At 43.3% G+C, this 25,732-nt stretch overlaps 2 protein-coding genes across 2 annotated transcripts; one reads left to right on the top strand and one right to left on the bottom strand.

Annotated features, from left to right (window-relative positions):
- Window positions 1-13,797: 13,797 nt before the first annotated feature.
- LOC119660524 (synaptosomal-associated protein 29) lies at window positions 13,798-15,073 on the bottom strand. Its single transcript, XM_038069145.1, has 2 exons — window positions 14,760-15,073; window positions 13,798-14,684 (listed from the first exon to the last, which is right to left on the bottom strand). Exons 1-2 carry the CDS (start codon window positions 14,959-14,961, stop codon window positions 14,119-14,121), a joined length of 768 nt encoding a protein of 255 aa, XP_037925073.1. The 5' UTR covers window positions 14,962-15,073; the 3' UTR covers window positions 13,798-14,118.
- Window positions 15,074-15,466: 393 nt separating this feature from the next.
- LOC119660521 lies at window positions 15,467-25,497 on the top strand. Its single transcript, XM_038069142.1, has 3 exons — window positions 15,467-16,124; window positions 22,845-22,994; window positions 23,057-25,497. Exons 1-3 carry the CDS (start codon window positions 15,974-15,976, stop codon window positions 25,378-25,380), a joined length of 2,625 nt encoding a protein of 874 aa, XP_037925070.1. The 5' UTR covers window positions 15,467-15,973; the 3' UTR covers window positions 25,381-25,497.
- Window positions 25,498-25,732: the final 235 nt, after the last annotated feature.

The raw sequence follows: 25,732 nt of genomic DNA, 5'->3' as shown, positions 1-25,732 counted from the left end.
CTATTTTTGGGAACAAATTGCAAAGCAACCACTGAAGATGATCTAATGATTTTTTTTAATTCGTACAGTCCCTGGTCATATTATTAGACGCACTGCAGATTCTATGCAAAATCTTAATTATCGGGTGTTTCTCAGCTTTAAAATTTGTTAATAGACACACTTATGTAATTTGTATATAATATACAGTATCCGGTCTAGGCCTGCCTTAATAAGGAACTCCAGACATCCCGATTTTGCGCCGAGGTCCACCAATTCGATATCCCTAAAAGCTCTCTGTCGTCCTGACCTACGCCATCGCTCTATCTCAGGCAGGGTCTGCCTCATCTTCTTTTTCTATCATAGATATTGCCCTTATAGACTTTCCGGGCTGGATCATCCTCATCCATAGGAATTAAGTGACCCGCCTACCGTTACCGTAACCTGTCATGGTATCGCTGATAGATTTCGTCGTTATGTAGGCTACGGAATCGTTCATCCTCACGTAGGGGGCCAAAAATTCTTCGGAGGATTTTTCTCTCGAACGCGGCCAAGAGATCACAATTCTTCTTGCTAAGAACCCAAGTCTCCGAGGAATACAAGAGGACTGGCAAGATCATTGTCTTGTACAGTAAGAACTTTGACCCTATTGTGAGACGTTTCGAGCGGAACAGTTTTTGTAAGCTGAAATAGGTTCTTTTGGCAGCCAAGAACCTTGCGCGGATTTCATCATCGTAGCTGTTATCGGTTGTGATTTTTTCGATCAACGATCTCAAAGTTGCATTCACCTATTTTTATTCTTCCCGTTTGACCAGTGCGATTTGATGTTGTTGGTTGGTTGGTTTTCGGTGCTGACGTTGCCACCATATACTTTGTCTTGCCTTCATTGATGTGCAGCCCAAGATCAGCATCACGGATCACTTTCTCGAGGGCCAAGTTAAAGAGGACGCATGATAGGGCATCCCCTTGTCGTAGACTGTTGTTGATGTCGAATGGTCTTAAGAGTGATTCTCCTGCTTTTATCTGGCCTCGCACATTGGTCAGGGTCAGTCTAGTCAGTCTTAACAATTTCGTCGGGATACCGAATTCTGTCATGGCCGTGTACAGTTTCACCCTGGCTATGCTATCATAGTCGGCTTTAAAGTCGATGGTGCAACTGTTGTCCATATTCCAACAATTTTTCCATCTCTTGCCGCAGAGAGAAAATCTGATCTGTTGCTGAATTGCCTGGAGTGAAGCCTCTTTGGTATGGGCCAATGATGTTGTGCGCGTATGGGGCTATCCGACCTAGCAAGATAGCGGAGAATATCTTATAGATGTGGTATTCAGCAACGAGATACCTCTATAATTGCTGCATTGTGTGATATCTCCCTTTTTATGTATGAGACAGATAATGCTTCGTTGCCAATCGTCAGGCATTGATTCGCTGTCCCATAACTTGGGCACAAGGTGGTTAACAACTTAGTGTAATTGGTCGCCTCTATATTTAACCAATTCGGCTGTAATTCCATCGGCTCCTGGCGACTTATGTTTCTCCTATATTTGGTCGTGACTGTATTTGTCCGTCGTCTTCAGTTGGTTGGACCTCCAACTCGCCGATATTCTGGTTATTCAGTAGCTCATCAGAGTACTCAACCCATCGCTCCAATATGCCCATTCCCTCTTTGTCTCGGCAGGATGAGCATCGAGGTGTATAAGGCTTCATCCTCCTGACTTGTTGGTAAAGCTTGCGCGCCTGGTGCAGTTGCTCCCTGTACTTTTTTAGTTCACAGACTTGTTGGTTCTCCCAGGCTTCCTTTTTCCGTCTGTGAAGTCGCTTCTCCGCTCGACGGAGTTCGTGATAAGTCTCTGCGCGTGTCCGCGTTCTTTGAGAATGCAACATTACTCGGTATGCGGCATTCTTTCGTTCTGTTGCTAGTTCACATTCATCGTCAAACCAGCCGTTGCGACTCCTATTGCGGTTGGGGCCAAGTATGTTTGTGGCCATATCAATGATAACTTTCTTCAGGTGGTTGTGAAGATCATTTGTTAATGCTTCATCTCCAGGTCCTCTGTTGACTACGGTTATTGCGGCATCCATTTCCCCCTTATAGGTGTCGCGGAGGTCTGTGTTGTGGATGGCTTCAGTGTTAACTCTCATCGAATGTCAAAGGGGATTCTGGGTGGTGTTGTTATTCAAGCTCGGAGCACCATGCCAACAAGATAGTGATTCGAGTCTCTATTGGCCCCCCTATATGTTCTAACATTCATCAAGGCTGAGAGGTGGCAGCGTTCGATCAACACGTGGTCAATTTTATTGAAACTGGTCCCGTCTGGAGAGGCCCATGTACTACTTGAATCCCCAAGTATGATTTTGATATCATATCCGGGGCAAGCTTCGAGGCTACTGCCTCGTAGAAAGCATCCTTCTCCGACTCTGCAGTCTCCTCTGTAGGGCGTAAACGTTAATAAGGCTTATATATCTAAACTTGCCTCGCAAGCGCAGAGTGCATAGCCGTTCACTTATGTTATTCCTTTGTCGCTGTCGGATGGCCGCTATAATATATGGTGTAGCTCTTTTCCAGGAAACCGGTCCCTGTGCAATCCATCTCCTGTAACGCTCTTTCATCAGCCATATATTGGGACAAGGTATCGGCTAGCTGCTCAGCAGCTTCATCTCTATACAGGGAGCCCACGTTCCATGAGAAAATGTGCAAATTGCTATTCTTTTGTCGCTGCCGGGTTCGTCGTTGTGTAATCCGCCCAGTCCGAAGCTCCTGTTGTGGCTTCGAAACAAGTTGTTTTCTGTGTAGAGTTGTCAGCACTACCCAACCCCCAACCTGAAGGACCAGTTGGTCCAATCTGTCCCGTCTTTAGCGCGCGGGAGACTCATCTTCATCCTTCTTCGTCTGCAGCTTTTCGTTAAGAAAGAGCTCCCAGCGATCACCATGTGGAGGTGGAGATAGGGTTTGGTAGTATAGCTGTTGGTGTTGGTTCAGCAGGCGTTTCCCAGGTTTTATGCTCCATCGTGGGTACCAATCCACGTTTCGTCCTGCGACCTATACTACCCTTTGACCATGTTGAAGATCATTATTACTAAGTGGGTGGCAATTTCAACCACCAGCCAAAATCCAAATACAGTTTTTGGGGGATTCACTGCTGTGTATGCACCCGAACATCCTTCTAATAAACTATCAGAAGACATCCAAATTTCGAAGAATTCAATCAACCAGAGGAAATAACGTTTTTGATTTTTAAATTCTTCTTTTCCTTGAACAACCTCTAAAAGTGGGCGAATTTTCGTCATCAAACTTCATCGAAGTAGAAAACTTCAGTATCGACTGTACTCCTGGAACTGATTGTTTAATATAACAAAACCTAATAAATTTTAATCGTGTTTCTCATCTAAACCAGGAAGAGGAAACCCTAATTTTAAACCTATGTCTAAATTACGATGATATATCCTGACAAATAAAATTAAACACACAATTTTTACAAAATTATTCCGGTATCCCTCATCCCTATCACAGACACGAAGTTAAAAGACAGATCAACGACATGCCTGAGCAGCGCATAATTCAGCCAAGCTATTGCCCATGGAGTTCCCCAGTATAGGTAGTCCCCAAGAAGAGAGACGCTAGCGGGAAGCAGAAGCGGCGATTAGTCATAGACTATCGTAAATTAAATGAAAAGACGATAAGAAATCGTTACCTATTGCCCAACTTTTTCTTTTTCTTCAGCCTTTGTCCCGTTCACAAGCGGGGTCGGCTCGAACATTACTAATATACTCGACAAATTAGGTAGAAGTCTCTACTTTTTTACCATATATCTTACGAGTGGTTTCCATCAAATCGAAATGCACCCTTAAGCCATTAAAAAGACTGCCTTCACCGTAGATGGCGATCATTACGAGTATGTCCGTATGACCTTCGGGCTAAAGCACGCCCCTTCCACGTTCCAAAGGGTAATGGACAACGTCCTATAAGAACTGCAAGGGAAAATATGCTTCGTGTATCTGGATGACATAATTGTATTTTCCACTTACCTCCGAGACCATGGAGAAAATTTGAGAAAAATATTTGACAAACTCCGAGGATCAAATTTCAAGATTCAACTCAGCAAATCGGAGTTCCTCCATTAAGAAGTAGCCTTCCTAGGTCACGTGGTCACTCCTGACGGCGTCAAACCTAGTCCGGATAAAGTGAAAGCAATAAAAAACTTCGCAGTTCCGAGAACACAAAAGGAAATAAAGAGGTTTCTATGTCGGTTAGGCTACTATCGCAAGTTTATCCAAGACTTCGCGAAATTAACAAAACCTTTCGCCGAATGCCTAAAAAAGGGTCGATCGGTGCATCTCACCGAAACATATGTAAAAACGGTTGAGCTATGCAAGGATCTTCTAATGAACGATCCAATATTGCAATACCCTGACTGCAGTAAGCCATTCATCCTAACCACGTATGCAAGCAATTTCGCTATCGGCACTGTTCTGTCCCGGGGAACAGCAGGTAGTCATAAACCTATTTGCTTCGCCATCAGAACCCTTATAGACACAGAAATAAATTATTCTACTGTGGAAAAAGAGCTTTTTCCGACCGTGTGGGCTGTGAAATATTTCAGGCCCTATCTGTTTGGCCGTAAATTTCAAATACTAACAGACCATAAACCGCTCCCTTATCTAATTCGGAAATATCCGCAATGACCTTGGCGCTTCTTTATCCCGCATGATATTCTACAAAATATTATATTACTCGTCTTATTCCCAGCTCGTCTGAGCTCACAGTGAGATGGCATGGAAACTACAAACCAATCAAATTTCATGGATTCCAATCGTAATCACAAAAAGTACCTTAAAGTCCACAACCAAATTTTGGTATCCTTTCCAAATTTCCAACACTCCTTCCTTCTTCACGAACGAAGAAATTAAGATGAATTAGAACAGAAATAATTTCTATATAACACAAAGACAAGCGTTTCCAAGAAGGGCCAGCTGCAAAACTGATACTACCGTATTTCGCTGTTAAGGCTTTGCTAGGAAGTTACTTCCTACTGAACGGAACTTCCTACTGACATTCGAAACAACTACTACTACTGCTCTTATACAATTTATTTGTCCTTGCTAATTTCCGTTATTGAAAATTTTCCTAAAGTGAGTTTCATCACAGTTTTTTACAAACAATTCTTCATTCCATACTGCACATGAAAGATAGGACTTTTGCAGATTACTGGTAGCAAAACAGCGATAAAAAGATGCTTTAGATAATCCGGGTACCTTTCATAATACGACATGTCATCGGATCCACGATCTATGCCGGAATTTGAGCAAGGGAGGAAAAGTTAACCTAGCAATCAAGGCTGTGGGAAAAACCCAATAATATCAAAAGAATTTCAACACATTTGTAGCGACGATGTTTCCATTAAAGATGGGCCAGTGTTGAAGAACTGAGCAACACCGTACTCTCTCGTGCTACAAACAGGCCTCTATTAGCCATTATCGGCTGCAATTTTTTAAATCACCAAAGAATACTTTTTGGACTCCAACAAAAAGGGGATTCGCAGAAAAATTTTAAGATTTCAAAACTTAAACCATCTGGATTTGAGTACATTACAGCACAAGGAAGGAATCCTCTTTTCCATTACTCCCAATAAATAGCTCAATAAATCAGTATGGGCTATGGGTAAACAACATCCTTAGCATAATGCAATTGACGCATCTATATTTCCTATTTGCCTATACTATGGACCTGCTTAGGTCATCTTTTTTTCCGAATAATAAACCTCCTGGCAATCCCATAATTTTTTTTCATTCATTTTTCAGTCTATGGCAAGCGATCAAGACCCATAACCAGATCACAGACAACACAAGTTTATTGAATGGTTTTTATTTTATAAAAATTACAAGCGCACATACAAAATTTCCATTTCAATCCCAGTTTCCATTATCTGGTGTCACCCCACGACCACTCACTGAAGAATGCTGAGTCGACGCGGTGCTGTAGCTTGATCCAGTTGATTATTTATCAAAATTGATATTGCTACCTTCAAAAAAATCCCTCTTGATTTCAAGGCGCTTATGGCAGCGCTTAATCCGATCTAAATATCTCGGGTCAATGCTATCAGCTAATGAAGAACTGCTTTATGAAATTGCTTCACGCATTAACGCAACCTGGATGAAGTGGCGTTCCACAACTGTTCTTTGTGATCGATGTATCAACAAACGTCAACAACGACTATAAATGAAAACGAACGGCGTCTTGCGATAATGGAGACGAAGATGTTGCGTTGGACTAATGGCGTGATACGTTTTGATCTCATCCGAAATGGGGATATCCGCGATCGATATGGAGTTGCACCGATCGTGGAAAAATTATGAGAGAGGCCTCTTTGATGGTATGGTCACGTAATTCACGCTAACGAGAATTCACTTGCCAAGATTGGTCTGAATATCGAAGTCGATGGTAAGCGACCAAAAAGCCTGCGAAGTAATGGTGGCTTGATACGCTGGATGGGGATTTGAAAGCCTCGCGATTGCATCCAAATCAGGTATTTGATAGAACCAAATGGCGAAACCGATCACAGCAAGCTGACCCCGCTTGTGAATGGAACAAAGGCTGAAGAGAAAATGGTCGCTAATACCAAAGAAACAAAGCATGCAATCATGATCAACTATTCACTTTCTGCTGAAATGACCTCCTGCGGTAAATTCCTACATTTAAACTTCGGCGTGTTTCCCTTCAGTTATCGCCTTTGGAATTAAAAGTGCATTGATTCGCAGTAGCAGTGAAAAGAATGCACTCTTATCAATATCCCGATATAAATAATTTTATGCAATCTACTACAACTACTTCTTTTAGTATTATGGTAAATGTCGTTAATATAAGCTGGAATATCCGAATTTAAGTGAAATAAGAGTATGACGCATTTTCTGTTTCATAGCAGGGCTGAAAAACCCTCCATGAGTGATAGTTGACTTTTGCTGACATTATTCGATCGGCTAGTCATAGAAAGTACTACGGTCAAATCAACCCTTCTAACCTCAATGAAGTAGATTAGGATTTGACGAAAACATTCAATATCTCCAAGAAATATTTAACATCACACGCGATTCCGACACGTGGAAATCGAAGAGCATACAGAAACTCTTAGGCACAATATTTTCAGTTCATATTGTGAGGAAATAATTGGTCAAAATTGGATAGGATTCATAAAAAGTGACTAACTTGTCTGTAGGAATTGCTGAGGGATATTGTTGTGGCGAGCTTATTTGAAAAATTGAACAGGTTTAGAGCTGATGTTCTATTGAGGGATCGCCTAGTTGGTGTACTTTATCTAAATTTCCATCTTATGAAACAAATCATGCTGCTAATGCGGTTTTCACTTTCAAAGATCTGGAGGCATGCTTACGGCTTTTGCTAAGAAATTATGCCTCGAAAAAGCTTCTACAGCCTTATGAGAGCGTTATATCATATATTACAGAGGGAACCCTTTTTGAGTCTCAGTGTCAAAGGAAAAAAGGTGGCTGTTTCTCTACTCAGGCTTAAACGGCCGAATAAAGTGAGTAATCTTCAAAACCGCAAACTTCCAATTGGAGTAATGCGAGGAATTTTCACGTTTTGTTTGTGGTATATCCCTCACAAACACTTTCCCTTGTCTTTCGGAATATCAATAGATCAATATTTAAGAAAACTAATTTATATTTACTTAAATTATTTATTGCATTTGATCCAAAGATTGCATACTTTGACAGTTGTTCCATTAATCTAGAGTTCAGACAGTGTCTTTACAGCTATAGTTCTGCATTCGGGAGAAGATCTATGTACTTCAATTCAAAAACGAGTGCTGGCATTAATTAATTTTAGCAGAAAGTTTCAAAAAAATCTATGATCTTTAAATCCTAACTTAACTAAACTTACATGTAGACTAAAGTACGACTAAGAATTAGTAATTAGAGCTTTCACTAAAAAGTTGTTGAACAAACACGAGCTCCATATATGATTATTAGCTGCGTATCTGTTTTTAATATGATTAACTTATTTTGGGTGGAGAATTTCGATTTCACTAACGGAAATCCTGCGATACATAAACGAATCCAGGATATTCCGTTAGACGAAGGAGTCGGGTACCCCACGGTCTGAGTGCTCAGAGGCTGTAACTTTTCCCCACCACAAACACCCACACAACCCCCAACACCGTTTTCCCCATTGCATGCCCGAACAAACTATTATCATCCATCACGATCACAATTTCACCTTTAATAAGCCTCACCTGAACTGTACGTGCTTATAGAAAGCTTCCTTCTCCTCTGCGTCAGAAGTCTCCGTTGGTAAAACTGAACTATTACTCATTTGACACGGGAATCCCACAGTCACAATTCCATCGGATTCACACCAATTCCGGCGAGCTTACCAAGGAAAGAAATGTTACTCAGAATCTCACAAGCTTACTCTTAGAACATTTTCCTATGCTCCTTAATTAGAGCAAACGAACCGGTTACCGTCATCAGAATCTTAATTCGTTTTTGAAAGCAAATGGTATAGCCAAAAGATCAGCTTGCCTCGGATATATGGATCATAGAGAGATTTGAAATGCTCAAGTTGTTAATCGACAAATTCCTATGCCATTTAGTCACCTTTTACGAGAAACAGGGAATATTTAATTCTTAATCAATATCCCACAAGGGGCGACCTGGTCTGATTATGATTCAGGTTAAGGTTGCATAGTTCGGCAAGTCCTCACATGACCTCCTCGTGGATCTGTTTGCCTGCTGATCATGTATCAGAAGGAAATGGATCTGGTGGGGGGATGAGATGAATTAATAGCCTGGGGATCGTCCTCGCTGCACGGGAGAAGGTGCTAGCAGGTGCCTAAGCCAAGGTGGAACAGCAAACACCGAGGGCTGCGTGGACAACGGGGAGCTTAATTTTTAGTATGCGAATTCTGAATACCTTGGGCACCCTCACTTTTAAATAAGACTCTTACCCTGGTGGCTGGGCTAGTCAGAGTGAACATTCTCTCCGGACTGCCCGTGGGACCAAGACATGGATTCAATTAAAAAAAAAAAACGACAATAAAAGAGGTGGTGGTGTCAGGTGCATCATCGGAGGATGAGCTGCTGACATCCAGGCAGGAGACAATAGCTGTCGAGGGCAGTACAGTCGGTGCCAGCCGTAGCCCCGTTGTGCTGAAACCAACCGCGAGGTGGCAGACGGACTAATGGTTTCCAGCTAGGAATTCATTGCCGTCGAACTGAGTGTAGCGAGTACGAGCCATAATACTCCCTAATCCTATATCGTCGACATCGGGGGTCCCCTCAAAACCAAGAACTGACAAGAATGTCGGTCACTGGAAAGCGAAGGTCCAATGGAGTCCTGCTCAGGACTCAGTACCAGAAAGCCATTCATATTCTGAGCAAGATTGCGAAGAGTAAGGAGGCCGGTACTGTCGAGGAGCGGGATGATAAGGACCTTGTTAAATGCTCGGCAATTGTTAAAGAATATAACAGCAAATGCCTAGCAGAAGGCGAAGCCCATTGCTCTCAGACGCAATCGATCTCAAGACAAGATCGAACAAAACTAAAGAACCTCTGCAGACAGATAAGCAGCAATAGCTAGTCGAGGAGCCAGGACTTGCGAATTCCTTTAGCGACGTGGCCAGGAGTCACTTACGTGTGGCAGATGGCAATCCCACTAGTGACAAGCTAGCGCCGGAGGTATTGACCAGCGTTGAGGCCAGCGTATTATCGAGCATCTCCTGGACGCCAAAGGCGAATAATTGGATCCATTTCCTGCTTCAATTCCTCTCAGGTAGGCCGTGGGTTTCGCGTTATAGCTTGCGAGGACTAATTCTCCAGGGACGTTCTTGGTTCATTTGTCGCTAAGATCAGCGGAGGGCGTTAAGCTGAAAGTCATCTCCTACGACGAGATTTCCAGTAGAGCGGTCGCTCGCATCTGGTTGCCGAAGATCCGCAAGGATAAGGGCAACTGCATCCATTCACTGTGTCTTCAAAACTACTGGATTCCCCTGGACGACTGGGTAGTTATCAAGGAGGAGAAACCCCAGGTGAATAGCCAACTTTTTCTACTCCGTATAAACGGAGAGTGCCTGCAGGTATTGGAAAAGGTTGATTATAAAGTGCGGTTCGGAGTTAGGAACGCAAAGGTGAAAATGTTCCGCTCCGCAAAACCGGACGACGACCTGGATCAAGTCGACGCTGCCAACGAGCTTTTGGAGGAGGTGAGGATCGACGGTCCGACCGGGAAGTGCGAACCCCCCACGCAAGCAGATCATGCTGAGGGTAACGCAGATAAATCAGCAGTGCTCGAAGTTCGCCTCGGCTTGTCTTTTCTGTCTTCGGACCTGAGTTCCAGCGACCTAGTCGTGGTCAAACTGAATAAGGCGGGAGCAGAAAACATGTATATTTCCTCGGCTTACATGGCTCACGACCGCCAGAAGAACTGCAACATTTGACGACTACCATAGCAGCAAAGAAAGCCAACCTATTGATAGACTGCGGCGTCAATGCATGGCATACGCTTTGGGGGAATCATCCTCTTACTGTATTATTAATAGAAATCATTCGGTGTGTAATAGGGGCAATACACCAGCCTTCCATTTTCCCAGCTCAGAGAACTGCGACGGTTGGGAAGAGGTCCTTCATGTCATCCTATGAACCGACGATGGGATTCATTAGGGTGGAGAACTGGGGAGTGTCTGACTAGACATCCTTCTCAGATCATAGTTGAATGCTTTTCTGATCCCAGGAGGATCGACTGGAGGAAGTTTGGTCAAGTTATCAAGATTAAACTCTCCGGTGCCCAAAATTGGTAAGACTGGCACGACCGACGAACTGAAGTCAAAGGTCGGGGCTCTGAAAAAGGCATTCGAAACCGCCTTTAAAGTCTCGTGCTCTGCTAAATACAACAAGAAGATACTACCACCATGGTGGAATGAACATCTGTTCAACCTCAGGAAGCTTACCAGAGAGATCTTAAACATCTGCTTCAGACACAAATATTGGCAGCCACACAAGGACTGCCTGAAGAAATACCAGTCGGTCATCAAGACCGCCAAGAGATGGTGCTGGTTGGACTATTTTCGGAACATTGAAAGCACCAGTGAATCTGCGAAACTCAGGAAGATTCTGTCGAAGGAACATACGAGCCCATCTTTTCTTAAAAAGTCGTAAGGCTCCTGGACGGAATTTTCTGGTGAAACTTTGGAGCTGCTTGTCCAGACGAACTTCCCAGCCAACGAGAAACCTTGCTTGGGGGGTATGCAACCGCCCCAGCCGTGTGACACTACCAAATCGGTAATTACTGAGGATAAGATCGGCTGAACTAAAAACAGCTTCTCCGCGTATAAATCTTCGGGCCCAGATGGCATAGTAATGCCAGTCATGCTACAGAAGCAGCAGAGTTGTGCTGCGTGGCTTGTCGAGATTTATCGGAGCTGTCTCTCTTTGGGATACCTACCAAAGTCTTAGAGACGCGCACGAATGGTTTTCATACCGAAAGCGGGCAGGTGCGGCCATGAGTGCAGTACAAGCATTATACTCTAGCTGCTTCTCTGAATATAGACTGAGCATTCAACAACGTTAGTATCAACGTCCTGATGGAAACCTTGACCAGTATTGGATTGGAGGGGTATGTTATGCATTGGATTGGATAATATCCAGGATAATCCAGTCGGATGTGGGAGGTAGCCACTTGACCAGAGCTGTGAACACAGGCAGGCCCCAGGTTGGCGACATCTCTCCTGTGCTCTGGTTAATAGTGACGGACGAAATTTTACGGATTTTGGACAGGAGCGGGGTGAAGATGGTGGCATATAGCGACAACTGGGTGATTTTAGTGTCAGGGATGTTTCCCTCCATTATGAGTGACGTCGTGGAGGGAGCGTTGGGAAAGGTGTCCCTGTGGGCCACAAGATGCGGACTCGGCATAAACTCAACCAAAACGGAGCTGATGGTATTCAAAACACCCGACCCGAGTTCCACCTTCCGCCGCCGAATGAACAAAAATTGGTTCTTTCCTCTAATGTGAAGTATCTGGGTGTAACCTGAATCCGAAGCTAAATTGGAGATTGAACATAGAACTGCAGGTTAAGATGGCCTATATAGCCTTCTATGCCTGCCAGAGAACCTTGCAGAGAAATGGGGTCTCCGGCCGAAGATGATTTTCGGGACGTACAGAATTGTGGTGCGTCCCTTCCTAACGTATGGTTCTATTGTATGGTGGCAGGCTTTGAGCAAAAATTGCAATAGAACGGATTTTGATAGGTACTACCGGGCTCTGGAGTTCTGACCCGCAGATGCACTCAATATTTCTCTGCACCTCCTTCCCCTAGACGTAGGCATTAAATAGTTGCAGTGTACAGTGCTATCAGACTACGTGAGTCCCTAGCTCTACGGCCATAGGAACATCCTAGACGAAGTACCTCGGAAAATCTGGGCATTCCCTACGGACTACTGCCGTGGATTTTCTAACCAGGGCAGAGTGGAAGACCTGCGGCGTGTTGCAAGGCTATGATACAGTATTCTATTCTTCACCAACGGATCAAAGATGGTCGGTGGAGGAGTTTTCTCGGAGTGGAGTTGTACGTCCTTCTGGGTTTCGTCAGTGTATTCCAATCGAAAGTGCTGGCGATACTGGAAGTCTGTCGATGGCTGGCGCATGATCCGAGCCCCAAGTGCAACATAGCCATTCTAACCGATCATTAAGGCCTTGTACTCAGCGGCGACATCCTCCAGGCTGGTGGGGCAGTGCAGAAACACGCTGAACGATCTGAGCGGCTCAAGGTCAACCTACTCTGGGTTCTCGATCACAGGAGCATAAAGGGGAATGGACGGACTGACCAGGTGTGCTTTGCTTTTGGTAGTTCTTCGGGGGTATAGTCTGTGTCCCGCTAGCGACTGTCAAGGGTAGAATCTACTCGTACTTTTTAGGAGTCCCAGACCTCAGATGGCGTAGGCCCATTATGTGCCAAGTTAAGGAGAATGTGGGCCGCTTATAATAAAACCCGATCGCGACAGCCCTTGCGCCAGACGTATGAAAATGCATGCAAGATTACGGGGGTCCGCACGGGGCAACCTATGGTTGCCTACCGCCAAACTCCCCATGCCCTACAATTCGCATTGCTGAAGCAGAGAAGGGAGGGAACCAGGCACTTACTTTGGGACAGCCCAGTTCTAACTAAAGTCAAGCTATGGACCAGAGAGACCTCCATTTGCAGGATGGGAGAGCTGCTTTCCTTTCGTGAATGCTACGGGCTGGCTTTGAAGATCTGAGACGGCTGGACTCTGCCACCTTGCTCTCTTAACAGCAGTCATGGTCTTAGGAGTTTCTGGCATCAAAATGACGCAACACAGCACTAATTTGGCTCCTCGGGACAGCCATTGATGCCTAACTATCTGCTCCACAGGCGAACATTTCCCAAGTATAGCGTTGATTGCAATTAGTTATGTTTTCCCCCTTTCAGCGTTTTTTTACATCAATCACGTTTCAGGAAAATCGAGGCATTGATTATGTACTTAAACTGCTTCCATGTGTTCTAATTCAATATTTCCATATTGATAACAATTCTGTAATCTATTTTCCGTTGAACCACTTACAATTCAGTTTTTGTTAGAGTCGATTCACTGTTGACATTCATGGGCAAATAAATGTGCCATTATTCAGGCTCAGTGTAGCAAACGAAATTTACGAGCATTCAGATAACAGCGCGCCAGTCAAACGATAAGAGAGACTTTCTTTAGGATGCACAGAAACTCGGCATTTCCAGTGAATGGTTTCCGTTTTGTGTACTTTAGGAATTATTTCGTACTCGAGATAAGCAAAACGCATATTTTCCTTCAAAAAACATTTACTTCCTCTTCTAGAATACTTTTAACAACTCAAACTTATTCTTACGTTTCTTATCACTTAACGGTACGACTAATTGCAACGCTAGCATGCATGGCATTGGAGATATGCGCTGTATGAGGAATATGAGAATAAAAATAAAACATTTCGCTCATTCGCAGCTTCAACAAATAGAAAATATCCATAGAGAAGAAAACTGGTTATTTACAGCTTTATTGATGTACGCAGATGCGATCTATGACTAACTTGATTAGGAAATTGCTTATCGCGGGCATTGGTGCTGAGAAAAACGCCGATTCAGTCTCTACTTGCCGAGGAGCTTGTTCATCTCCTTGTTCTGCTTCGACATCCGAATGTCCACATCCTCGATTTTGTCGTTCATGTTGTCCAGCAGGTCGTTCTGGCTTTCGATCTCACTCTTGAGGTCCAGCCCCAGGTTCTTCAAGCGCGAGAGGCTCTCACACATTTCACCCAAATTTTCCTCGAGCTGAGAATCAAAAGCCTTCTGAGGTGATTGAACTTTCACGACCTCATCACTCCGGAGACGGTTGATAGGATGCGAGTTGTATCGGTCCTCGGCAGATATCGGCATAGCTGCCCCGAGACCATTATCTTGAGGTATCGGTGATCCCATTTGTGTGCCACTGGCCGATGTGGATGGGGGCGGCCGCGGTGCCATCTCTCGATTTCCGGCCAGATAGTTTTTCAGGCCGCCGAAAACACTCTTCAAGCCGTTCAGATGCTTCTGGCTGAAGCGTAGCGTTGCACCGATTTCGTCGAGCTGGCGACTGGTTTTCTCTAATTGCTCTCTTTGTTTTTGCAGCTCGCCAGCTGTGGCCTTGCCGACTTCTTCCGTTTCGATCAGGAGACCTAGAGTCGGAATGAGGGTTTTGCGTAATTAATACACCGACATGCAATTTAGTAGGAAATATGCCAGGCAATTACCTAAACTACGTTTCGACGACTCCAAAGTGCGATTCTCGATTTCCCGACGTTTCTCCTCGAACGCTTGCTTTTGTTGTTCGAACGGATTTGTGCTGTTTGCGCTTGTTGGATTCACACGCGAATTTTTTAGAAATGTTTCGTCGTCCACGTCGTCATCTTCAAACAAACTATTAGGATTTGTCACGTAATTGTGGCCAGACATATTGATAATAAAGAAATTTGTCTAAAATCAACTACAGAGCTCCGAACTATAAACTTTCTATGTCCGACTTGCTGACTAACTCACTTGTCAATAAGCGCTGTTGCACTGTCATTTAATTGAGGGGTGTACTTGCAGTGCTACCATATGGAAAGTTTGGATTTAGTGGAGAGATTGGTTCATTTTGATAGTTAGTCGGCTGGATTTCTGGATAAATTTATCCAATTTATAGAGAAATTGTGATTTATATAAACGGTACAAAATCTAAATTCCAAACCAAATTATCAACTATTAATTAGAAATTACGCGAGGATAATTCTTACCTGAATGGCAAACTTCTTAGCATTCGAGCTGTCAGTTAGCTTCTCTTAAAATATTCGTCTTTAATTTATTTTATCTTCTTTCATGTCTAGGAATGCAGTTCGACTGCAATATTTTTCCTTGAATCTTGTGCGCGCGTCATTTTAAATGTTGCAAAATAATTTCCGGGCACCGTAGTCTCCAGCGATTGAAATTGGGGAAAACATAGAAAATTGCGATGAACTTATTCACCTCCTAAGTGTGGTAATGCTATTCAGTGTTACCCCTTTGTGTTTATGTTTTTTATACTCCGGCGGTTGTGCTTCGCGAGCGTTTTGCTCCGATTGATAATTTCGATTTAAGCGTGTTTTTTTGCAAACAATATACAGTGATATAGTTAAGAGTGTTCAATAAGTGTCTAATTTGCATCTCCAAATATAATTTCCGCTAGTTTCCACCTTAAAAATTCGAAATGCACGCATCAAAATAAAACAACTGAAACTCGCTTATGACTCATCCCCCACGGGAATATGTTTCCCACGAAATTCTTTGTGCGCATGACACTTTGCATCCAACAAGTGCAAATTGCTGATAACGAACATTCGTAATCGGTTGCAAGGTGTTCGGAGTTAGTGAACCGCAGGGAAGTCCGCGTAATCTCTATGAAGTGGCGTAAACAAATTCCCATTGGATTTTGTGAATTGAACGGAAAACAATGAGCGCGAACAAAACGGGAGTGGAATCGTGTGTCGAAACGCCGGCCGCGCCTGAATGGCTGTCAAAGCTGGAAAGTCGCCGGGAAAAACTGACGAAATCGAAGAAGTTGGGACATGAAAGCGGCGCCGGAGCACCTTGCAATGTTTGCGGTGAGTACTTTGATCGATTATTAGCGGATAACTGTACGTGGGCACTTGTCGTGCTGATGAATTGGCTTCTATTTTTAGGGCTCACGTAGGGCTGCAAAGGAGCAGTTTTCCTACTAAATTACAACTTTGTGAAGTTAATTCCAAAAGCGTTTGATCTTATTTACTCGCTACGACTAAGTTTAATTAAAATTTGACTAAAGATTTCTGGTTAGAATGCTAATTTTGGAGTTAGTACGTTGGCTTCAAATCGGCCCGGCCTACGGGATTACAAGAATTAAGTTGATGGGAATGATCATTTCTTCGCCAATTTACACTTTTTAAATTTTAAATATTAGTCAACGGTTTAAGAATGCTGAGACTCTATATACTCCACTATTCTATTTTATTTGGTAAATTAAATCAACAGGTCGCCCGCCCATTTAATCCTTTCTTCGGAAGTTATTTAATAAACGATTCAAACTATGTTCCAGCCATGTTTTCTTTAGAACTCCCGCTTCGTCTAACTTTAATTTTCTCCAAAACGTAAAAAATTTTGAGGTCACCGACCTCGTTGTGACTACTCTACAGCGGGCTTTGGCGTCGCCTACAAAATTTCGATCTTTAATCATCTTTATCAACGGCCCAAACCCGGTATTCGGTCTAGGTCTACCTTAATTCCAAACATCCCGGCTTTGCGGGTGTGTATGGTGCGCCCTTTGGATGGCACAAACTCCTAAGGTCATTACTGCTGTGATAAGAGCAAGGAGACAGAGTTCAGTCGGCTTAGATCTTCAGAGCCAGGCGGTAGCTGCTAAGTATTGCGAGTAGATTCCACCCTTGACAGTTGCCAGCAGGAGACAGGCTGCACCTGCGGAAGGACTGCCAAGAGCAGAGCTGCCTTGGCCAGTCCTATGATCGGGAACTCCGGCGAGAGGGTGTCCTTCAGGGTATCGCCCAGACTGTTCAGCGTGTTTCACTGCACTGCCACGGTCAGCCTGGAGATGTTGCCGTTGAGTACAAGGCAAAGTCTCAGCCATCGGCGAGCTTCTAGTATCACCAGTACTGCTGCTTGCGTAAGATACCCCTCTAATCCAGTATTGGTCAAACCTTTCTTGATGCCGTTGGTACTAACATTGTTGAATGCTTCCTCTACATCCAAGGAGGCAGTTAGGGTATACTGCTTGTACTGCAGTGACCGGTCAACGGTGCCAATTACCGCGGGGAGAGCGGTTTCTTTGGATTTGCCTTTGAGGTAGTCATGCTGGGACTCAGAAAAAGGCGATATCTCCATAATCGTCCTTGGTGGGATGGCGGATTGGTGGATTCCCAGGAAGCACTCTAGGGTCTTTAATACGAAAGAGATGAGGCTGATTGGTCGGAAGCCCTTCGCCCCCCTCATGGCCGCGCCTGTCCGTTTTCGATACGAAAACCACTCGTAGGCGTCTCCAATACTAATACGTATCCCAAAGAGATGCAGCTCCGGAAAATCTCGACAAGCCATGGCACAACCCTTTCTTGCTGCTTCTGTAGCATGATTGGCATTATGCCATCTGGGCCCGGATATTTATATGCGGAGAAGCTGTTTTTAGCCCAGCCGTTTTTATCCTTAGTAATTACTGATTTGATAGTCTCGTATGGCTGGGACGGTTGCATATCCTCCAAATAAGATTCGGTGGTGTTTTCAATTTTCCGACAATAGTCCAACCAGGACCGCTCCTTGGCGCTCTTGATGGCCGAATTGCACTTCTTCAGACAGTCCTTGTATGGCTGCCAATATTTGTGTCTATAGCATATGTTTAAAATCCCCTTGGTCACGGTGACCGTGTCTTCTTGCTGTATTTAGCAAGGGGGAGACTTTAAAAATGGGTTCGAATGTTTTTTCCAGAGCTACGACTCCAGTTCGTCTGTCATGTCAATCTGATCAATTTGCGCATCGGAGTGTTTGTTCTTGATAATTTGACCAAACTTCCTCTGAGATCTGAGAGGGATAGGGAGAGGGTCAGACGCTCTCCAGTTCTCCATCCTAAGAATCCTATTCTTGGTTAGTAGGGTGATATCAAGGGCATCCAACCAAGGGCGTCCAAACCGTTAGAGTTAGTCGAGCTAGGGAAATGGAAGGTTGGTGCACAGCTCATGTTACACGCCGATAGATTCGTATTAATAAGAACGACTCACCACTTTCGTTGATTTCCGAGGTGCCTCAAAGCGTATTAGACGAAATATAATTAGACTCGTGCGCGATTCGGGAGAGGCAAGCTCGAATTTACACCAGAAATAAACCAGGGGCGGCGTGTTGGGCTTGATCTTTGTCGGGGCCTTACTCTCAGAAATGTTATATGCAACAGTTTCTTCACCTACGTACGATTTGGCTAATTTGTTGCATGAAGCGAAAGCCACATTATCATACAGAGGTTGTTTATGAAGCATAATTTCAAGCCAGTTTATTGTCGTAAGTTGATGAGAAAAAGTCAGCCTGTGACTTTGTTGAGCATATATCATCGAGGTATAGAGATTGCCCAAACTGCTAAGAAAAAAAACAAATTTGATCAATTCCTATAAAAACAATCAAAGGCAGTGTTGACACCCTGGATCAAATGGTTGGCACATATCGACCAAAAAGGAAAGTCCATTATTGGCCCCTGGCACTATTTTGCAATTTGATGGGTAGAAGTGCGTATGTTATTTAGACTCGCATTTTCCGGAATGGAATCGCACTACAAGCAACATTAATATCCGGCGTAGACTTTTTCTTGTGAAGCTAGGCTCTCACTTACACATACGCGGTTACTCGCAGCCATGCACCTCGGAGAGAAGCTGTTGATGAAGCGCAGTCTGCAAAAAAATGTGCTAGATTCAGTCATGCTTACCACAAATACGCATTTATCCTTCTTCCGCTTCTCGCACACCTTAGAATTAATTTTGTCAATTTTTTATTGATATTACTGTTGATTGTATGGTAGAACTCTGATAAAAGCCTGCTTTTCGCCATTATGACGAAATATTTCAACCGATTATCACGTATTTTTGGTGGAATAACTAACTCAGAGAAAAGGGAGGACTCGAACTGTATTCCCTGGTCGATGATTATAACTTCCACTACACCGAAACGGGAAATCCACTCTCTACAGAGGGTCTCGGCACAAGATGTCTTTCAGAGGTATCGCCTCAGACCACCGGGTAAACATATGGATGATTGCGAATCAATATTCACGAAACCGTGCACGTCTTGCAAGGCCAATTAAATGGAGATGGATTGAGTGGAAACGCTTGGTGGACTGAGGGAGCACACCTACCTTTTTCCTTATTTGTTTCGTAGATTTGCACTCCCGGCATGCGATGCACTGTCTGGCCTAAGAGTCAATTTTCTTGTTGATGAACGGATAGGAATATTTTCCGGTGACTAACGGATTCGTCGTCCGGATGCCTGGGTGCGCTAAATTGTGATCGGCGGAAAATACTTCCTTATATACTGGACGTTGAGTCGAAGATAGGAAGCCCCCTAAATGGATATTCGGAGTTGGTCCTGAGACTCTAGAGAACTGCGAAAAATCAACGGTGGCTGGTGGTGGGTGGGATCTTGCCCTCTGCAACACTACTAACTATGTTTTCTTTTTCAAACACGTGTTGAATATGGAAAATAAACTGGCTGATAAGCTCAAGTGTCAAATTTACTTCAAATTAAAAGTGAGCGGCTGGAAAACCGAAACTATTTAGTTGCGACTCACGATAGTAAGTGCTGTAGTACTGCTAAGCGGGGTTCAGTTGCTTTTTGGTAAAGAGCAGCGAGTACGGCGATGTCTGAGGCAGCGACAAATGCAGCTAGGGGTGCATCTTGCTAAGGGAATACTAGTAGTGTAGCTTGCATTAGCTATTGCTTTTGGTCTGAAATGCTTGGATACCCTCTGAGCACCATGTAGTCAGGCGGGAACCTTTCGCTTTGGGAAAGAAACTACGGTAGAAGTTTAACATGCCCACGAATCTTCTCACATCCTTACCCGTTTTCGGAAACGGAAAGCTGGGGTTCTGTGGCATGCCTTCTAGTATTCAAACTAAACTGGCCTCAAGAAGACATTGAAAAATGCACTCGAGATTTTCAAAATGCTAGGTCTCAAAGGAAGACGTGACCAGAACTTCATCCAAATATACGAAACAGAAGTAGAGGTTTCGCAGACCAGAGTGGGTGAATCTCTGAAAGGTTTGCGCCGCGTTGCACAAACCAAAAGTCATTCTAGTGAACTAAAAGAGTTTGAAAGGTGTGTATATTGCCGATTTTGGAATGTTTTAGGTACCTACGACGATTTAATGCAAAGGGGCAAAGAGGGCAAAGACCCTCATACTGTGACTGCAAAGGCTTTCCTGAGGCATCACGTCTTAACAATATTCCAACTTTCTGGATTCGCATTTTCTTGTTCTATCAAAGATATTGCCTTATAGACTTTCCCAGATGGATCATTTTCCCTCAGATATATTAGATGATCTGCCCACCGCAGTCTATTGAGCCAAATATCAAACAACCGCGTTACCATTCATAGATATAGACTATGAAATTGTCCATACAAGACGGTGTGAACTTGAAAACTTAAAAAGAAAAGCTAGTTGTCGTTTTTGGAATTCTTTGGAAACTACAAAAATTTGAAAATAGAGCATAGCTAGATCCAAAAGTTTATGGTAGGTTGTTACGCTATTTGCAAAATGATGAATTTGAAGTGGTTGAACGCGTTTTGGAATAGACTGAGTATTTAGCTTATCATAGTTTATGAGTAATGTAAAAGCGAAGACCTGAAATATCAAAAGAACGAGCAATTTTCCATTGGATTAGAAACTCAAATTCTGGCTTTTCAGGTCTTAAAGGACGCCCTCCAGAAAAGTTGGAGGGCTATGAGATGTGGTGGTAGTACAAATCCGCTGTTGGTTCATCTAAAAGAAATTTAGGCGAGCTGCCCACGGAATGACGATTTCTTGGTGCATATTTGGCTCGAACTCCTCGAAATTAATCCAGTTAATCTATCTTGATCTTGCCAAGGATGCCATTTACTAGACGAGTAATCAGCCCATGAATTTTGTCCGCTCGATTTACCCGCTTCTCCAAGGATTAGCTCCTTTTGAATATATTCTCATTCAGATTCACATGAATTTAATTTGAAAACATCTTTCACAATAGTAAGTAGTTAGGCTTACGTACCTTTCTTTGTTCTTCTTGGATAAAATTCAAAAACGCAAACTGGCTCTCCAGTTCTTTTCTGTTTCTTTCACAAACAGGTAAGTCCTTGAGGGTTTAACGTATGCACCTATCTGGACGACTTAATCCCACGGTCTTCTTAAGACGGATTGATTTTGTGACCACAATCAGAGCCCTGCTAAGACAAGCAACAACGGTACCAGTGTATACCAAGTGCATGGCTTAGCATTCATACTGGTGGATGCAAGACATACTTAAATCTCTACCGAACTAAGAAGTACGGCACCCGTGTTGAAACGCAACACCACGCCCAGGCTCGAAGGTCTCTTCTCGCTTGAGCATGACCGCAACCCTCATGAAACTCCCACTAGGGGGCCAACCGCAAACAATCGAGCTGTACTCACATACAACGGGAGTTCACCCGAAGTATGAGGGTCTAGGGGCTATCCCGGTTCCCATGGTACCAGTATACCCTTGGTAAGGTTTCGTGACCAAATTGCCACTTCAGATAAGTCCCCGTGCAGACTCGGGTCTGATCGCCTTAATTAGGTCTTTGGAGCATTTGCGTATTGCATCACGGCCGGCAAGCCAAAGGGAGTACAGCGTCTCCCGGTGCTACCACTATGGAGCTACCTCCCGGTGCTACCACAAAGCCATTTGACCAAGGTCCATGACTCAAAATGAAACGTAGGAAATACCATCAGCGCATTCCTTAAAGCCATCCAGATAAGACAAAACAGAGAACGGTGTCGATACAGAATAATATTGGCGACAGCGTTTTGCTTCCTTCCGGCAGTTAGAACATGGTGTCGGACGACTTTTCCGCTTGAGCGCCCATATGATTTTATTTCTGTTTGCACGTCTCCACTTCAGCGGCCATAAGAGCATCCGCTTCCCTAGTTAACCAGATTATATGACTTACTACCATTGTTGAGAAGCGTTTTCGCATTCCAGAGTCCAATCAAAATTCGACGAAGGCGAAATACTTTCCGGTGAACACAATTGAATGGGGTTTTAACTTGATTTATTGACGAATGCTTCTTTTGGCATGCTATCTTTAATGTCCCTTCCCACTTCGTGTATTTTTTATTATAAGAGTAGTTTTGTTGGAATTATTTCTCTTAAATTTTTTTGATTTGGTTCCTTGATTAAGTCCTGGCTTGTTCTGCTTGTTTTCGTTGTGTACCTATTATGTTCTAACGTTTAAGGGTTGTGAATAACTTCCCGAAGTCCGTTTAAGGTAAGTGCTAATACAGGTATATCACTATTCGATTCTCAACGATTAATTACGTAATAAATCCCTAGAAGATTATGTTTCTTTAATTCATTCCACTAAGATCTTTGAAATTACGGTTAAATTACATAAAAGCCTAATGGGCAATATCGTCGCGAAATGCGTTTTTCTATCGCCCACTCGCTTTCTGATTAGTCGCGCAAAGAATCCTGGAATATTGTAGATAATATTTGATGTTCCTACTATTTGAAAAGTAAAGTAAATTTCGCGTCTAGAAATAATAGTTGCAAAAATATTGCCGCTCATTTACTATTTATTGCTATTTTAGGATCCGCGTGTCCTGGTCTTGATTTACACTTTTGGCGAAAAGTTTGCCGTAATTGTAAATGCCGTAAAGATCAACATCATTGCGACGATGATGAACTTTCCGGTTGGGCCCAATTTGAAATTCTTGGTCAAATACGATCGAAGCCAGCATGTAAGTACAAAGATTTGTCACACGATTTACGGCATATTCTTAAACTTTTTCTGATATTTTAGTTATGAAAATCAAAGCCCTCGCTGATCAGCCCGTTAAACTTGAATGGATCCCACCAAACACCACACCTGATGTAATTTCCGATTATATGGACAAGCTAGGCTCTAGCCAAATTCCTGTAGTTGGAAGCGATGCAGCTAGCAAACGTAAACAGCAACTAGAATTCCAAGTGCCACCTCATGATTTGGATGCTACGCTTTGTGATAATTTGACTGATGCAGAAACGGCACAATTACAACAATATGTGCAGAAAGTTCGAGAGCACTGTGTCGGGCAGGGTAACGTTGTCCGGGTTGGAGTTGTATCTCATGGAGTCGTTGGAAATGTGGTTGGCGTACAAACACTTGAAGATGTTCAATCGGAAGCAGTTAAATGCCCACCTGCAGAAATTTTAACAAAACTTCACGCAACCCCAGCACAAGTAATCAATGATAGAGTGATGACAGCTGTTTTGAGCTCTAAGGGTTTGATCAATGCCTTACTTTGCGAACCTCCGCAGCTACTTTCGAATAAATTGGTAGCATTTGAACGTGCTCTTAGCCCTGACTTTAATGATGTACCCCTGACTCCAGCGAACAAACAAAAATTGCGAGCTATGCATCTCAATACAAATATGGTAAAAAGTTTGGTGGAAAACGGACCATTATACGACTCACTTTTGAATGAATTGAAGCGTAAAAATGTGGACTTCTCCCAGGACCCAATCTTAGTTCCTATAGATAAATTTCGTACGGAGTACCTTGGTAATGACCAATTTAAACGTGATATGGACAAGCTGGTTGATGATATGAAATTTGTGGCTCCCATTCCATACACCACTCCATTCCATACTACGAAATCCAAACATGGAGATCAGGATTCTTTCCACTCGCCATTAGCAGTACGAAACCCGGTACAAGCTCGAATCGGAAATGTGGTTAATCAGGAAACGCCCATGCGTAAGGTGAAATTTGGAGGTGTGAGCATTGCCTACGATCTGGGCTTACCAGTGGACGCGGTTATCGAGCGTGATCCATTTTTCTCGAAAATTATCAATTCGGAAATTTTACAAAATGCTCTAAAAAATCCGGCTTCAGTGATCGGAAGACAAGGTGTCATTCTCTCGAACGTTCCAATGGTTCCAGATTTTGGTGCAGCTCAAAATCTTAGCTTGCCTATTTGTCGAAAACTAGATAGGATTGGAGTAGATCAACAGGCCGTTCAAAGTGTCGTTATCAACGGACCTACATATGATAAACTACTCAACGCTCTGAAGGATCGAAAAATAAACTTTTCCAACTGTAAACTTCTTGCACCAATAGATGAGTTCCGAAATGAATTCATCGAGAATACTCCGTTCCAGAAAGAGATAACAGAATTTGTTGAGACTCTGCCGAACAACTTTAGCATTTGTTATTCCGAGCCCACTACAGGACAGTATTATCAGTCAGCGCAACCCATTACGACACTACCTGCGTCGAAGAGTTCAGATTCTGGTTTCGAATCCAAACCTCCTACGCCAAACTACACGTCATATCCTGGCATGGCTCCGATCAGCGGAAATGATGATGCTACACTCTTCGGAATAGGTGCGAATGCTGGAAAGTGGAATTCAATACCAGGAATCGAGGACATGAACATGTATCCTCAAGTTAAACCTCCAAAATATGCACATGCTATGGAAAACCTCCCTAAGAGTTTGGAAACCCTTCAGTTGACAGAGGCACCGAACATTGGGTCATCATCAGTTCAGTCCGTTGCAGTATTGAAGTGTCGTGAATGCAAAAATGACATTATGTCAGGTGAAGTTGCTGTAAAGGCGGAGCGTGCTGGTAAAGAGGCAGCTTGGCATCCACAATGCTTTGTCTGCCACACATGTCGGGAGCTCCTTGCAGATCTTGTTTACTTCTTCCATGGGAATAATGTTTACTGTGGACGTGATCTGGCACTTATCCTTAAGATTCCACGTTGTAACGCATGCGATGAATTGATCTTCACAAAAGAATACACCGCTGCTGAAGGGGCTACATTCCACATAAAACATTTTTGTTGCTATCAGTGCGATACTCCTTTGGCAGGACAACAGTATGTGCCAGATGAAAAAACGAACATGCCACTATGTTTGAGATGCTATGATGCATATTATGCGGAGCGCTGTCAATTTTGTAAGCATGTAATCGGGCCTGCTGAGCAGGGCGTTGCTTGGGGGAAGGTGCATTGGCATGGAGAATGTTTTATGTGTGCCGGTATTGGTTGTGGAAAATCATTGATTGGAGGTCGTTTCTGTGTCAAGAATAACATGCCATTTTGTAGTCCGCAATGTGTTAAGAGTGTCATATTTACTTAGGTAGCTAAATGATGTATTCCAATTATATTCCTAAACCTTTACAAACTGTGTTTTTTGTGTTTAGATGTAAGTTTACTGCGAATATTATTTGTATGCGTATTATACACGATGAATTGATATTTTTGATATCTTCACTTTTCCACACATATACAGAATTGAATAAAATATTTTTTCCTTTCTAAAAAACATTGTTTTGATTTAAAAAATCAGCCTTAAATATAGGATATGAAGTTTTGCCATTGGTAACTGAAAATTCGTTTCTATATGTTCCATTGGAAAAGTGCTTCCCACATTTTTGAGGTTGCTGAATCAGAACCTGCTGCTTGAAGACGATAAAATTGCGCAATGAATA

This window comes from Hermetia illucens, chromosome 6 (genome assembly GCF_905115235.1).
Source record: "Hermetia illucens chromosome 6, iHerIll2.2.curated.20191125, whole genome shotgun sequence".
In the NCBI taxonomy this organism is placed as follows: domain Eukaryota; kingdom Metazoa; phylum Arthropoda; class Insecta; order Diptera; family Stratiomyidae; genus Hermetia; species Hermetia illucens.
The sequence above is the reverse complement of the archived record's forward strand: the minus strand, read 5'-3'. Positions and strand labels throughout refer to the sequence as shown.